General features: G+C 39.7%; 1 protein-coding gene across 12 annotated transcripts in view; it reads left to right on the forward strand.

Moving 5' to 3' along the window:
• Nucleotides 1-15,947, forward strand: part of CFAP54 (cilia and flagella associated protein 54) — a 301,315-nt gene that overhangs the window by 272,651 nt on the left and 12,717 nt on the right. For 11 of the 12 annotated variants that reach the window (XR_011433771.1, XM_023631775.2, XM_070254532.1 and 8 more), the window contains one exon: nt 3,756-3,830. The exons of the other annotated variant lie outside the window; for it this stretch is intronic. Coding sequence is in view for 10 of the 11 variants with exons in the window: in XM_023631775.2 (XP_023487543.2) it covers nt 3,756-3,830 (75 nt within the window). In the remaining variant the exon portion in view is untranslated. The remainder of the gene's footprint in view (nt 1-3,755; nt 3,831-15,947) is intronic. 12 annotated transcript variants of the gene reach the window in all.

The raw sequence follows: 15,947 nt of genomic DNA on the forward strand, positions 1-15,947 counted from the left end.
TAACCTCTATAATCTAATTTATTTATTTCTATCACAGTATAGATTTTTGGTGAGTTATTAAATATAAGAGTCCAGAAAATGTGCTTTTGGTTGATATGGGAGGTAGTGAATCTTGTTCTTTTTCTCATTCCTTTCCTTCTTTTTCTCTTTACCCCCTGAATCCCTACGGTCTGGAATTAGCCAAGAACTTCAGAACACAGATATTAATTTAAGCTGTATTGGGAGGGCTAAAGAACAGGTGTTCTAATCACTTCTGGCTTGAAAACCTTGTATGTCCTTCTTCTAAATTGGACAACACAGGCTCAAACTGACTGAGTTATTTGAACTTGTCATTTATGGCTTTAGGGGGATCTTCAGAGTGTATCAGGTGCTTTAAATCATATGAAAGATGCAAACCATCCTGATTTTAAGACACAAACACCTTTTTGGAATGAAAGCGTACAGATATGAAATGCTTAAAAGTGTTTACCAAGTCACCTAAGGTTAGTTCAGCAAACGTGTGTAGAATGCCTGGATTGTACAAGGCAATTAAAACTAGTATATAGTCAACCTATTCCAAATAGCAAAGAACTATGAAAATATAGAACAAAATACAGTTAGACATTAGCATCAATTAGCAAATTCTTTTTAAGAAACTATTATGTGCAAAATTTTCCTAGGCTTCAAGAGGTGACATACAGAAATCAGTACAATTGGGTCCCTGGCATGGAAGAGCTTAATCATTGTATGAGTATGGCTATAGGTACCCAGATGTCATTCATAATGAGCCCAGCCACCTGGTGGCCCTCTCTTAGCAAAATGTGTCATTCAAAGAAACATCAATCTGATGTTCAAAACCATTGAAAGTAATCTAAATCTTTACAGAGTCTCTCGTAAGAACATCTGAGAGGGAATCTTTTCATAATACGCAGGAAAACTTCTTTTAAATCTTCTTTTCCCCAACTGTCTTGATCTTAATATTTCTCTGACATCCACAGCAGCTCTCCAACATCTGTCTCATTTGGCTCAAACTCTTCAAACTTTCCCTCCAACTCAGTCTGCGTGGAGTGTTTTGTTTCCTCTCCCCTTCCTGCTCTGGCTCAGCTTTTTATCATGTACTTCAACTTAGTCTCTCTGATTTCTTCCAGTTTTCCTATTTCCCCCATTATCTGGATTCTACACTATGCAAAAGGGTAAGACTGCTGGATCCTTCCTTCTGTTGATGCAAACTGGTCTATTATTTGTGATATCTCATTCACACGGGTGTGTGAGTGTGGGTGTGTTGAGAGAGAGAGAAATTGAGCTAGACTTTGTAGTTGCTTAAATAGCTCAGACAGCATTGTATAGCCTCTATAGACTAAAATAAAGGCCATTTTCCTTTGCACCTCAAACTATCCTGTGCCCTTACTGTATTGTTTTGACAATACTGTACTGTTTATGTGTCTCTTTCTCTCTCTCACTGTGAATTCCTTTGCTCAGGGGTCCTATTCATCATTTTAGCTCCAATATCTAGCCCAGTAACTGAAGCATGGTGCTCCTTCAATAGTGCTTATGAAACTTTTAGTTGGAGACATGTGGAGAGCACTCATTCCTGACTGAGGATACAGCAAGAGATGAGATTTGAAGTTGTGGAATGAATGTTATATTCAGGGGACAGTGAGACATCTGTTGTGGCAGGAGTACAGGGTGAATGTAGTGGGAAACGGGGCTGCAGAGGTGGGTGGAATTGAGTGCTTCCTCCTCTCCGATGTCATCACATTGTGCTGTAAGAGTGTCTCTCCTATTTCTCCCACTACTCTGTGAGCTCCTTAAGGACTCTCTTTCTTTCTTGTTCATTACACTCCATGGCACTCAGGATGCATTCAATAGATGTTGAAAAAATAAATGGTAAACGAACATTGTTCTGCAGGAAAGGGCTGTGGGAAAGCAGGTGCAGGGGTAGGAGGAGGTGGGGGCAACACGTGGAAGGGCATCTCAGAATCCCCCCTACGATTCACTAAGATAACCCTGGTGGCATGTGAAGGAGGGACGAGGGAAGCAAGAGTTTAGAGGATGGAAAACAATTTTGCAACTTTCTTCCGTATTATAGGTGAAAGATGATGAGGATTTTAACTAGGTCAAAGAGTTGGCTTTGTTATTTTTAAAGTAATTCAGAAGGCCATCTCTCATAAAATCAACAGATGCTCCTTTTTAAGGGAGAAATGACAAAGATTGAGCAAAGGTCATTCTGTGTCCTCCCAGACCCCTTCCAACTGCAGCTCACCTCCAGCAGCTTCCTGGTGGGGCTGAGGAGCTCGATCCCTTCCTTGCCCTCATGTCTGTGGTAACAAGGTCCTGTGAGTTCCCTCACGGCCCAACATCAAATCAGCTGGTTTCCGATGTGTGTATGTGGTTACCTCAAACAATGCCAAAGAAATAGAATGTTGTTGAGGTGAAATTGCTGTTTGATAAATGTTGAGACAGGCAGTGGGAGGCATTTATCAGGTAACATTGCTGTCTTCATCTGTTATGTGAAATGATTAATGATATAGATAGTGTCATTTTGCTTGATAGCTCTTGATGAAATCATGACAGTAACCCATCGTGGCTGTTATTGAAACCTTTTATGTAGGAAAAAACCATACGTTAACCAGTTAGAAGTTTAGAAATATAGATAAATAAGAGGAATATAGGAGTGGATGTGTGTTCCTCCCTGTCTAGTAAAGTGGACCAAGAGCCTGGAAAATCCATCACAGGTAAACGGTCTACCCTAATCAGTGCTGGATAAATGCCTGCCCTCCATCCTTTTTGGTCCCGTGGAAGCTGGCCTACTTCTAGCCAAGATCACTTCCTGCCGAAACGGTTTGAGCAGTCTCCTGGCTGATTTCTCTTTTTCTTGTCTCTTCCCAGTCCAGTTTGCCTTTTTCTTTTGGTGAAAACATTTAAGTTCACATTTAAGTCTCACCTTTTTGTGAAAACAGTCCAGTTCATAAACCATGGCCAGAATTATCTTTTTAAAACAATTAGATATTATTTCCTCAGTCCAGTGCCTCTCAATTTCCCACAAAACAAAATCCAAATTCCTTACTGCCACGTGTCCTGTTATGAGTTTACCTCTCCAGCCTTCTTTCTCACTACTGTTACCTCCTGCTTTCTCTGTATGCCTGCAGTAAATACCATATCAGATCCGTTATGTTCCTTAAATGCCCGGTGTTTCATTGCTTACATGGCTCCCTCCACCCGAAATGTCCTTGTCCCCATTCTCTGCTAGTTGAAATCCTACTGCTGTTTCAGGGCTCAGTTCATATGACCCTTTCTCCAGGATTCTTCTCTGTTCATCATTGTACTTATAATTACTCTCTCCTGCCTCTAGACTCCTATAGCATGTCGTAACTACCCATGTTCTGATCACATTTTACCTGGTGTTTTGTTTAGTTGTGTACAAATCTATTTTTCTCAGAAGAAAAGTAATTTTCCAAAAATCTTATTTTGGTATGAATTACTTTACTTGTTATTCTTCTGTAACATATGATTTTTAACAATGAATGTGCAGGGAAACAGTCCTAAAATAATGTTTTATTTGTAATCAAATCTTCTCTTTGGTGGCCATTCTGTATCTTTTCAAATATCCCTAATTACTTAGAGGATTGTAACCTCTGAGTCCCTCTGAGTTTCATCCTGACAATTACAGTTAGTTGAAGATGCAAGAAAAGATGAATCAAATAAATAATTATAATTCAAATATCTAATATTTTATCAATAAGATCAACCTCACTATACAATCTTCTTATTTCTAGAACATGATTATTGAATGTTGCTCTGAAATAATGACTCTGTTTGTGACCGATAGAGAGGTGACATCACTATCTGAGGTATGTATCTCTTTTAAAACAGTATCTGATTCTCTCACAAGCATTATTGTTGCTATGGAAATGGAAATGCAGAAAACATCTATTATGAAAGTATCAAGGGCCTAACCCTCCTTAATTAAAGTAAAAAAGTGGTAAACATGAGTTTATAATAGCATGTTATTTTGGTTAAAATATTCTTTGTTAAAAAATCAACCAGTGCAGAAAATTCTGAAGAGGATAATTTTTAAATTATCTCAAATCTACCATTCAAAGAATAACCACTACTAATCTTTTGGAGACTATCTCAAATATTTTTCATGTGTGGATAAACTTTATAATTTTTACATCAATGGGATCATGCTATACATGCATTCTCTAACTTGCTTTTTTTCACTCAACAGTAATATTATGGAAATATTTTTATGTGAAAAATCTACCTTGTATTTAATGCCTGTGTGATATTCTCTTTTCTGTATTTGTTGTGTCAGTGTCTGTTTACATAACCATGTCTTTATTCATGGGTCTCGAGGTTGGCGGATTCTGGTACATACGTATTTCATCCTTACATATTATCTCCTCAGAGTTATTTCTTAGGAATAGGATTTTGGAGTAAAAAAGAATATATACTTTTTTATCTGACAAAGAGTTAATCTCCATAATGTATAAAGAAGTCACACAGCTCAACAACAAAAAATCAAACAACCCAATCAAAAAATGGGCAGGGGACATGAACAGACATTTCTCCAAAGAAGATATACAGATGGCCAATAGACACATGAAAAGATGTTCATCATCACTAATCATCAGGGAAGTGCAAATCAAAACTACCCTAAGATATCACCTTACACCTGTTAGATTGGCAAAAATATCCAAAACAAAAAGTGACAACTGTTGGAGAGGTTGTGGAGAAAAAGGAACCCTCATACATGGTGGGAAGGCAAACTGGTGCAGCCACTATGGAAAACAGTATGGAGATTTCTCAAAAAATTAAAACTAGAAATGCCTTATGACCCAGCCATCCCACTACTGCGTATCTATCCAAAGAACTTGAAATCAGCAATTCCAAAAGTCCCATGCACCCCTATGTTCATCGCAGCATTATTTACAATAGCCAAGACAGGGAAGCACCCTAAGTGCCCATCAACTGATGATTGAATAAAGAAGATATGATATATATATATACAATGGAATACTACTCAGCCATAACAAAGGATAAAATCATCCCATTCACAACAACATGGATGGACCCTGAGGGTATTATGTTAAGTGAAATAAGCCAGATAGAGAAAGATGAACTCTATATGACTCCACTCATAGGTGGAAGTTAACGTATAGACAAAGAGAACTGATTGGTGGTTACCAGGGGAAAGGGGGGAGGGCACAAAGGGTGAAGTGGTGCACCTACAACATGACTAACAATAATGTACACCTGAAATTTCACAAGGTTGTAAACTATCATAATCTTAATAAAAAGAAAAAATATATATACTTTTTAAATTGTAGTAAAATATAAATAATATAAAATTTACATTAACCATTTTTTAAGTGTTTACTGCACTGGCATTAAGTAATTCACAACGTTATGCAAGCACTCCACACACCTAGGGGTGGAATTGATAGATCATATGGTAATTCCATGTTTAACTTTTTGAGGAACCCCCAAACCGTTTTCCTCAGAAGCTGCACCATTTTGCATTCCTGCTAGCAATGCACAAGGGTTCCAGTTTCTCCACAGCCTCACCAACACTTGTTATTTTCTGCTTTTTTGTGATAATAGCCATCTTAATGGGTGTGAAGTGGTATCTCCTTGTGATTTGCATTTCCCTAATGACTAGTTTAGTTGAGCATCTTTTGACCTGCTTAGTTGCCATTTGTGTATCTTTTTTGGAGAACTGTCTATTCAATCCTTTGCCCATTTTTCAATTAACATATACATTTTGGTGTATATTTGCAAATGGCTCTCCAGAAACGTTGCACCCATTTTCTCTCCCACCAGCAGTAGATGAGAGGGCCAATTTATCCATATATTCATCTACCTAGCTCTCCTCCTCCTTCTCCTCCTCCTTCCTTCCCACCTCCTTCTTCTCCTCTCCCACTTTCACTTCTTCCATCTCTTTTTCTAACCATTATAAGTCTGACAAATGAAAAATGACACTTTCACTTATTTTATGTTTATTATTAATAAGGCCAAATATAGTTCATGTGTTTGTTGGCAGTCTGTGTTTCTCCTCTTGAGAAATGGTATTAATTCATTTAATCAATCAACAAATATTTAGACTGAACTGTCTATGTGTCAGAAATTCCTTTCCAGGCCCTGGAAAGCAAGCTGTGAACAAGCAACGAGGACTCCACTCTCTTGGAGCCAACATTTTTGTGGTGTGAATTAATGAATAAATTAATAAGCAAGATAATTTAAGATTTTGTTAAGTGCTATGAAGGAAAAACAGAGTGATATGTTCAAGTAGGGGTCAGCAAACTACAGCCTATGAACTACATCTCGCCCACTTCCTGTTTTATAAATAAAGTTTTATTAGAGCACAGCCATGCTCATTCGTTTGCTTATGGTCTATAGCTGCTTTCAAGTGACAATAGCAGAGCTGGGTAGTTTTGACAGAGACCATATTGCTCACAAAGCCTAAATTATTTTGTATTGGCCCTTTACAGAAAAAGTTTGCTGACCCTTGTGATAGAAAGTAACAGGGAATGGGGTGACATCTTACATAAGGCAGTCAGGAAAGACCTCTCTCAAGAGATGACATTTGAAGTAAGACCTGAAATATCACACTGTGATCCTCCAACTAGACTATTAGCTTCTCAGGGGGCAGGAGTGATGCTGTCTTAATCTCTGAATTCTTACAGTGCCTTGTACATTCTATCACTTGGTTATTATTTCTTGAACTAAATTGAACTCCCTTTAGTTTTAAATACCTGAAATTTAATATTTGCTTTTTAAAAAATTCATTTGGCCATCCTGTCCTTTTCCCATTTTTTTAAATGGAGAACTTAATTTTTCTATTATGGAAATACATATATTTACTGTGGCAGACCATTGATAATAAAATCAAGGTTAAATCTAGTTTTGTACAAACTTTAGTTAAAAATAGGTCACAGAAAAAGAATTTGTTATTATAAGACACATGATTTATAGTATTAGTGGGCTTTGGCTGCTGACAGACCTGGCCTGGAGTCTCAGCCTTGAATCTTGTTGGTTGTGTGACTTTAGGTAAGTTATTCAGCTTCCTCAGTTTTCTCAAGTGTAAAAATGGAGTGACGATGTTAACCTCTCACAATTGTGAGGACAAAAGCAAATAATATGTGTTAAGTATTTGGCATAGGTCCTAGTGCAAATAAGTGCTTAGTAAATATTAGCTATTTAATGGTCATTATCATCCCTACCACGGTCCTGCCTTCCAAGTGTAAATTCTTCATCTCCTAGTTAACTAATTTCAAACAAACTTGTAGGATCCAAATTTGTTTTGAAATATTGATAAAAAAAAAGAAGAGGAAAGGTGTCAAAGGTAGAGAGAGAACTAGGGATGATTTTCTTTGCCTGTAATGTAAATCATTGTTGAATTCTAGAGGAATTAGGTCAGTGTGCAGGATCCCAACCTGAGATGCCAGTGGGGAAAGAGCCACCAGTCCAAAAGAAGGTGCCTCGCAGTTGAACCCCACGCCAATACTTCCAATGACATCAAGCCTTACCTAATAGTGCTGTGGGGGATGTGGGCCTTTACGAGCTTGTTCACAGGAGTAAGTTGTTAGACAAACAAAATTACATGCCTTAGCGATGCTGTTTTTGTCACTGGGATGAGATCTTGCTTTGCCATGTGTTCCCTGCCGAATGTACCTATTACAATCGCCTTTGCTTGTTATTGCCTGCTCCTAATTAAAATAAATATTGCCACACACAGCTTGTGACAAAAAGAAACTGAGAATAGCAAGGAGATGAAGGAAGGGAAGGAGTGCTCTGTGCTAACCTTCTTAGTGATCAATCACAGAATAGAAATGACCAGTAGGTATGATTTCTGGGAACCGACAATAAAGCATCCCTTTCATTGCCTGCATAGCTTCAAATTATTGCAGTTTCCAAGTTGTCAGGTAGGATTCAAACGTGATGCTAAAAATATCCTTTCTGTTCTTGCTGCTGAAGATGGGAAGGACTAGGTTGTTTTAGACAACTATCTGTCCCTCAGTAGTTACTGACTGCCAGCTGCATGTAGAACATTGGTGCAGATCCTTTTGTTGCTGCAAAGGCAAAGGCAACATAGGTTAAAATTCTTGCACTCAGCTAATTGGTTCACATGACACAAATAAATTTACCTAATCAGTGTGTGTGTGTATGAACTGAACCAACTAGAGTCATACAGAATCAGTAGGAAGAGGAGATTCCTAGGAGCACATGCTGGTTTGAAGGTAGAAAAGGTTATCCTAGGCCAAGAGATAAGACACATTGTATAAGGGGGTTGCAAAGTGGTTTTTCTTGGCTGCATGAGTTTAGCTGGATTTTTCTTAGTTCAGGATTCTTAGCTTGATCTAGCATAACATTGACAACTGACAGTATGGACAAAGAATAATGGTAGTAATCATTAAAATGCAAATATAGCTCCTAGTGGCAATAATATTAATAGTTAATATTTATTGAGCACATGGCATGTGCAGACACTGTTCAGTGTTTTAAATATGTTATCTCCTTTAATTTTATAAGAACCCTGTGACGTTGGTTACTATTATTATCCCCATTTTAGCAGTGAGGAAACTGATGCACAGGGAAATTAAGCAGCAAGGTCTCCCAGCGTATAAGTGGAGGAGGCAGGAGTCAAATACCATTCTGCTTATATCCAGGATCTGCATCTTTAACTAAATGATAGCCAGTGAATGTTTTATTAGGCTAGTGGGAGCAGCTGCTACAGGGAGCTGAGGAGTGAGAGGTGAGAAAGTGGCAGTTGCAAGTGTTGGTGAATCTTTAGGGAGGTTTGGGTGAGAACTCTGGAGAGGGTAGAGGAGAAGCTGGAGGAGACACATTGTAAGGGAGGGTGTTAGGTCAGGAGTGATGGCGAGGGAAAGAGCTAGCAGCGGTGGAGGTTGCCTGTCTAGAAGAGAGAAGGCCAAATGATGGAGCAAGGCCTTAAAGGAGATTTTGGGAATCAAAACACACGAACTGTACAAGTGAGCTGGTTGACTGGAAGAAGAGGAAAGACGTCTCTTCCTCTAGGTCTTGGGGTAGCAGATTAAGGTGGGAAGGGGTGTGAGTAAGCTTGTAAGAAAAGGGTGGGAGAAACTGGGGCCATTCACACCCAGTGGTATTCACTTTCTCAATGAAGTGGAGGTAAGTTTCTCTACAACAGTCATGTGTCAGCTTAATGACAGTAACACGTTCTGAGAAATTCATCATTAGGCAATCTTGTCGTTGTGCGAACATCCTAGAGTGTACATACACAGACCTAGATAGTATAGCCTACTAAAAATCTACGCTACATGGTACTAATCTTATGGGACCACCGGCGTATATTCAGTCCGTCGTTGCCTGAAGCATCATTATGTGGCGCATGACTGTATTGGGGTGAGGTTGACACGTAGTCTTCTAAGAGAGAGGTAAAGGTCTTGAATATTCACAGTCTTTGAGTGTGATGGACAAGGAAGCTGACAAAGGCCAAAGGAAAGGATTGAGGCCACATGGAGATTTAAAAGTCATAAATTTGTTGGGGCGCTAGGCTGCTTGGCCTGTGATTTTTCTCCAGCAGCTCTTGGCTTTCTGGATATAGGAGTGGAAAATGTCAATAGAGGCAGTACAGGAGCAGAACAGAGGCACATGCAAGGTGAGAGTACTGATGAGACAGCTGACAGCCTGCAAGAGGCTCAGGTGGATTGGAGCCGCTGTGAATTTCTCACAATAAATCCAAAAACTCCTCTTATTTACTCTGAGAAAGCACCAGTATAGCCTGACGTCTGCCATTATTTCTCAAGCTCCGTTTGAAGATAAAATAGTCTAATTATGCAATATGTTTTCTTAAAAATATTTTGAATTGAACTTAAAAAACTCCTTAATGGTAGTTAAATTCTAAGGACTTAACGCTGCGTTATGTACACTGTCAGTGTGTATTCCTTTTCACATGGCTGAGTTGAATGTACCCATGTTTTCTTACTTCTGATTCTTAACCTCATCATTTTTTGATGAGTTTATGATCAGATATCGACATCAACCACATGCTGATCACTAAAGTGATTATTATCTTTAAGAAGGTTTGGGTAAGATGTATGCAGAGGGAAGAAAAACAGCTTGAGGGAGACACAGAGTCACAGATATGTTAACATATCTTAGTTTACTTAGTCTTTTGCATCTTTAATTTTGTGTCAAATGTACTGATTCTGTCATGTGGCTACCTATACCTTATGGCTCCTATGACCTTATGACCCTTGCCTGTCAGCTGAAATAATTGCTTCACAATGCTAGCGTCTTATCCTTTGCTGGGTTATTGTGTAAAACGGGTAATAACACATCTAACCCACGTTAACCTAACTCAGACTGCCTTCTTTTCATCAGTCTCTCTCAAGCCCATGGTTTATATCTCTGTACTTAATAGTTTTTATCAAAATGCGTTATAATGATGTGCTTCCACGTTTGTTTCCTCTGCTAGAGCAGATTGGGTCTTATATAATAAAATTGGATCTAACTACATCTTTATTCTTAGTCCAATGTTGGCCCCCTGAAGGTGTTGAATAAATGTTTGTTAAATGAATGAATTCTTGTGATACATCTTCCAAGATCCCCTTGGGTTGCAGTTCTAGCTTTGCCGTTAACAGTGACTTTGGCCCTGTCAATTTCATGCATTTGTATAGTAAACATTTGTCCAGTGCCTCCTCTGGGCCAGCCCTTGCACTAGGCACTGGGTTACAGTAAAAGCCAGAGTCCCTGCCTTCAAGGGGACCTGCAGATTAGCGGGGGAGTCAGACAAATACAGAAGCAATTATAGCACAGGGGGTAATAGAGGCCTGGGGGCCAACCATCACTCCTCAGCAATAATATCAGATGATACTCTGGTATTATCTCAGCATAGCTCTGAAGGTGAGAAATTCCCTTTGGTATCTTTCAAGAAGGGCTCACTAGTTCCCTATAAGAAATTGAGTTAGTAGAAGCTCTTATGGCCTATGGTTAAAAGTTTTAATTGCTCTGGAGATGATTGGAAGGCAGTAGAGTATCCTTAGGAAGACGTAAACACGATGAAGGGCACTCATGAAAGCATTTCCTCTGATTCGGAAGGCCTTTGGAAAATGAGGCAAAAAATAGAGGTAGTAAATGAAGAGAGAAGTAAAAAAAAAGTCAGCTCCGTTTACAAGCTGTGGCTGAGTGCAAGGCACTGTGTTGGACCCACTGGAGGAACCAGAGCTGAGAAAGAGAGCCCTCGCCTCCTCTGACAGTCTGGAAAGGAGGGATGGGGTTAATGCACACACGGGAAGACAGTGGTTGTGGTTTCAAAATGGATGATTGTTTTGCATGAACATGGGGTGAATGAGGTTGACGGAGGTTAAAAGACCTGCCTAAAGTCACATGTCTGGTAACTGTCACAGCCAAGACTCGCAGACTCCAGAACCTGTGCTGTTAACTGGTATCGCTATGCTGAAGCCAGCACCGTGCGTCTTTTCAGCACCTCAGCCACTCAGGTGGAGGGGCTGGGTTGAGCATCACGTTGCTGAGGGAGAGTTAGAGTCAGGTTTTGGGAAGCAGTGTGTGTGGTGGCTAACGGGCAGGCTCGAGAGCCAAATTGCCTGGCTCTGAATCCCAGCCCAGCTCTGACATTTGCTAGATGTACAGTCTTAGGCAAGTTGTTTAACCTAAATGCTTCAGTTTCACTATTTGTAAAATGGGAATAAAAATAAGTACTTACCTCATAGGGTTGCTGAGTGGATTAAGTGAATTAATCCATGTACAACTCTTAGAACAGTGCCTGGCACCTACTAAGCAAAATAGCTAGTTACTATTACTATCCTCTAAGAGTTATCTGAGTTCACTTGGAATTAAGCTCATGTAAGTAGATTTGGTTCCCTAAGGAGTGACTGTAGCAGAACAGCAACAACATGTCTGGGATCAAGGCTCTGAGTACATTGCCAAAAGAGAGGCTAGAATAGTGGAAGAGCTAGGAATGGCTGCAGGCATCGCTTTTAACCACATCTATTCCTCATTCTCGTCTGTTCCACTACTACTGTTATATTCAAAGCACCCCAAATTTAGAGGCACAAATAACCACCACTTTTTAGGCTCAAGCATTCTGAGTGTCATGTATTTAGAAGGGCATAGTAGGGCAACCTGTCTCTGGTATCTTGCCCCATGGTATCTGGGGCAGTGACTGGGAAGACCCAAATGTTGGGGATGACTCAGTTGCTGGGGGCTGGAACCCCCTAAGGCTCAAAGGCTTGTTTGGTTTGCTGTTCGCCGCTGGCTGTTGGCTGGCGGCTGGTAACACAGATTGGGCTGTGGGCCCTGATACAGCACATGACGTGTCTGTGGCTGGTCGGGCGTCCAGACAGCATAGTGCCTGGGTTTCAAGAATGAGTCTCCCAAGAGAACCAGGCAGAAGACTTATCGCGATTCTTGCTCTAGCTCTGGAAGTTACATCGTGACTCTTCCCCACTAGTCCCAAATCCACCCAGATTCAAGGTTGGACATAGAATTCACATCCTGAATGGGGAGTGTCAAAGTCAAATTATAAGAAAGGCATGTGGGTTGGGAGCTCTTGTTGCAGCCATTGTAGGAAAATGCAATCTGCCACAAAATCCAATAAAATGCCCTATTTCTAGGCCTGTTCGCCGAGCAGAGGCTGCTCCTGGCAACCTATTTAAACAATTTTTAAAATTAGTCAACAACTCTCCCAAATATGCTAGGTAACTGTCTTGGAGTTGCCGAGTGTGTTTAAACCCAGAGGATAGAGGATAAACTAGGTGGATTCCCAAAGCACCCTTTGAAATAGGTGTGGCCTTTCTGAGTGTTGGGTGGGTTGGATGTGCCTCTATGTGAGTGGGACAGCTTCCATTTCACTTTCCTTTAGGATGTTAAATACGAGAGGATGGTGCTCGGCTATTTAACTTCCTTTGGCTAATTTTATTACATTACCGTGTGCCTCTTGGTTTCTTTTTAACAAGACCTCCTAAATGATAGCAATGCCAATACTCTCCTTAAACTGTCATTTACAAGGTTCCACATATTCTGTGGGTGTTTACTAAGTATTAAAAAATTCATTCTATTAATATAACTGCTTTTGGTTAAGTTGAGAGTTAGATTTTCATATATTTTTTTTGGTACCAGCCAAGAGTTGTCTGAATAGATTTTTATGGGCATCTAGAATTATATCTCCTGTGAGACATTATCATTCTGTCCTCAAGTGAAGAGTATCCTTTATATGGAAGTTCATGAGACATCCACTTAATATTCTTATATTCTTTTGAAGACAATGCTGGATGACATCAGTTCCACGCTGCTTTTAAAACACAGCGCTGACTTTGATTCCGTCCTCTCACTGTTCACTTCTAACTGTCAAATTTGGCTAAGGGAAAAAGAAAGCCCTTAAGAAAAGGCCAGGATATTAATGTGCTCTTCAAAATGCTAAGAAAAGGCTAAGTTGTTTATAGCGTTTTCAAAATGCTCATCTCTCGGAGATTTGCCAGCAATGGTGTCAAGGTGAAATACACTCTCGTTCATCAAGGAACCCAGAGCCTTTGTGTTATCTGTGCTCAAAGTACTGGTCCCACTTTTGTGAGATGTGCAATTTGGAGGTATAATGATACTTGGATATCATTTAAACCAAAATATAATCATGAACCTGATGTTATGTATTTCCTGTAAAAGTAGCGAGAATGTGTGCTCTGCTTGATAAACCAAGCCTGGCTGCATTCGGCATATAACTGTATTTCATTCTCAAAGGGACAATTTCCTGAAGTTTAGTCACTTTGTATAATTTCAAAGAAAGTGAGAGGCAGGGGTGTCGTTAACAAATCTGTTCGTTGCGTTCTGTTTTGCCGAAAACTAAGTTAAATGTTTAGTTTCATTTACTTCATTTTGCTCAATGGCTTTGTTGTGGTTAAAAAACTGGACCCTTAACAATGGGATTATAGTTTCCTTTTAGGAGGATGTTGATTTTTGCCTCATATAGCTGAGTCAGTTGGGAAGCCTTTGGAAATTCTCTTGACAAATGTTCTTTATATTTAAATGAATCCACAAAGAAGGAGCAGGTGTAAATTTACCCATTTTCCTTGTCAATACTTTGAACCCTAGCCATTCGAGGTTTTTTCTCTTACTCTGCCTGTATCTCAGGCAGCTAATACCGTTATGTTCTTTTCTCAACCACCTGCGAGGGCATGGGACAGTGGGAAGAACGCTCAACGCAATTTCTAGTTCCAGTTTGGCTTGTGGACAAGTCATTAATCCTTAAAGACCTCGGGTCAGTTAGATGCTGTTGAAGGTCTTGGAAGTGATGTATCTCAGTGGATAACACATGCTTTGATTCTTGGTTCCACCATCTATTGACTGTGTGACTGATAGTAAGCTACTTTACTTCTCTGCCTCAGTTCCTTATCTGTGCATTGGTGATAGCACTACTCATGTAGGATCACATTACAGACAATGTGCAGCATATTTAGTATATGGTGCCAGTACAACACCAGTAGTAAGCATCTGATACGTTGTGGCCATTTTTATTTTTCCCAGCCTTACAAAAATGCGAAATGCGTCATTTGTTCATTTGACCGTTAGTAACTCTCCTTGCTGGTAGTTTTTGGCAGGTCTGAATGTTTGCTAATTTTTGAAAGAGTAAATGGACATTTAATAGATGTATTTTTAATATTATTTTTTAACTATCCTTTTTAAATTAAACTTTTTGTTTTGAGATAATTGTAGATTCACAAGCAGTTCTAATAAATAATAATATAATATATTATAATAATATAATATAATACAAAACTGTAGTACAATATCACAGCTAGGATACTGATAGTACAGTCAGGATACAGAACAATTTTGTCACTACGAGGACGCCCTCCTATTGTCCTTTTACAGTCACCACTTCCCACCCCCCACCCCTGTCCCTGACCCCTGACAATTACTAATCCATTCTCCATTTCTATAATTTTGTCATTTCAAGAATGTTATATTGAACGAGCTGTACAGTATGTAACCTTTTGGGACTGGCATTTTTTCACTCAGCATAATTCCCTAGAGAACCATTAAACTATGCTTTTGATGAACCAAAATGTCCTTATGAATATTGACACATTTTATTTTGGCCACAGCATTATCGTTAGCGAAAAGTGCTTTGCGTGGTACCTGGCACATACTGTATAGTGAATGTTCAGGAAGGGTCTGTGGTCCATTCCCACCCTTCCTCCTCCTCTTCTCCATCCTTCTCCTCTTTCCTTGCCCCCTTCTCTGCATCCCCCTATTCATATTGACAGACAAAGACTGCTTGCTCAAGTTAGAAATGCTAAAAAGAGTTAAACGAAATCATTTATGTGAAATTGCTTTGTGACTTGCAAATTCTGTTAGACTTTCTGTCAGCAATTGCTGGTCAGTGTTAGCTGCATTATAGGGCTGGTTTGCAGCTGCTTGTGGTGTAGACTAATGTGAATAAAGAAGTCAGCATGAGCAGTTTTTCTTTCCACACTGTGCACATGAGGTCTGCCCTCCAGTTTGCTATTGCAGTGGGAGCTGCTCACGAACAAAGCCGGTCGTCCTTTGAATCTAAGCAACGAAGTCCCATGAATGGAACACAAACTTCAGTTCACATTCTTTATAAAGCCTTCGCTCTGAAAAAGAGCTTTCTGTTTCTAGTTGCCAGACGTTAAGCCCAGTGAGCTCCCTCATAAAAAAACATCAAGAAATGCCAAGTATTGTTCAAACTTTGGAGTTTTCATTTCTATATCCCGGGTCAAAAGCTCACAGGCAGACCGGACACAGCCCTTCAGGAGGAAACTCAGCTTTAGCTTACCCAGTTGCAGCATTTCTTCCTATAACTTCACCGCTGAGATTCAAAGTCCTGACCTTTAAGTGGAGTTAAAGCTTTCCTGTGATAGAATTTCCTCCTATTCAGAAATACAACAAGGAAAGAATAGTTTGCCAGAGCATACGTGTTTGAGTCAGGATAGGGTAGGCTA

The sequence above is a fragment of the Equus caballus genome, chromosome 28 (assembly GCF_041296265.1).
Source record: "Equus caballus isolate H_3958 breed thoroughbred chromosome 28, TB-T2T, whole genome shotgun sequence".
Taxonomy (NCBI): domain Eukaryota; kingdom Metazoa; phylum Chordata; class Mammalia; order Perissodactyla; family Equidae; genus Equus; species Equus caballus.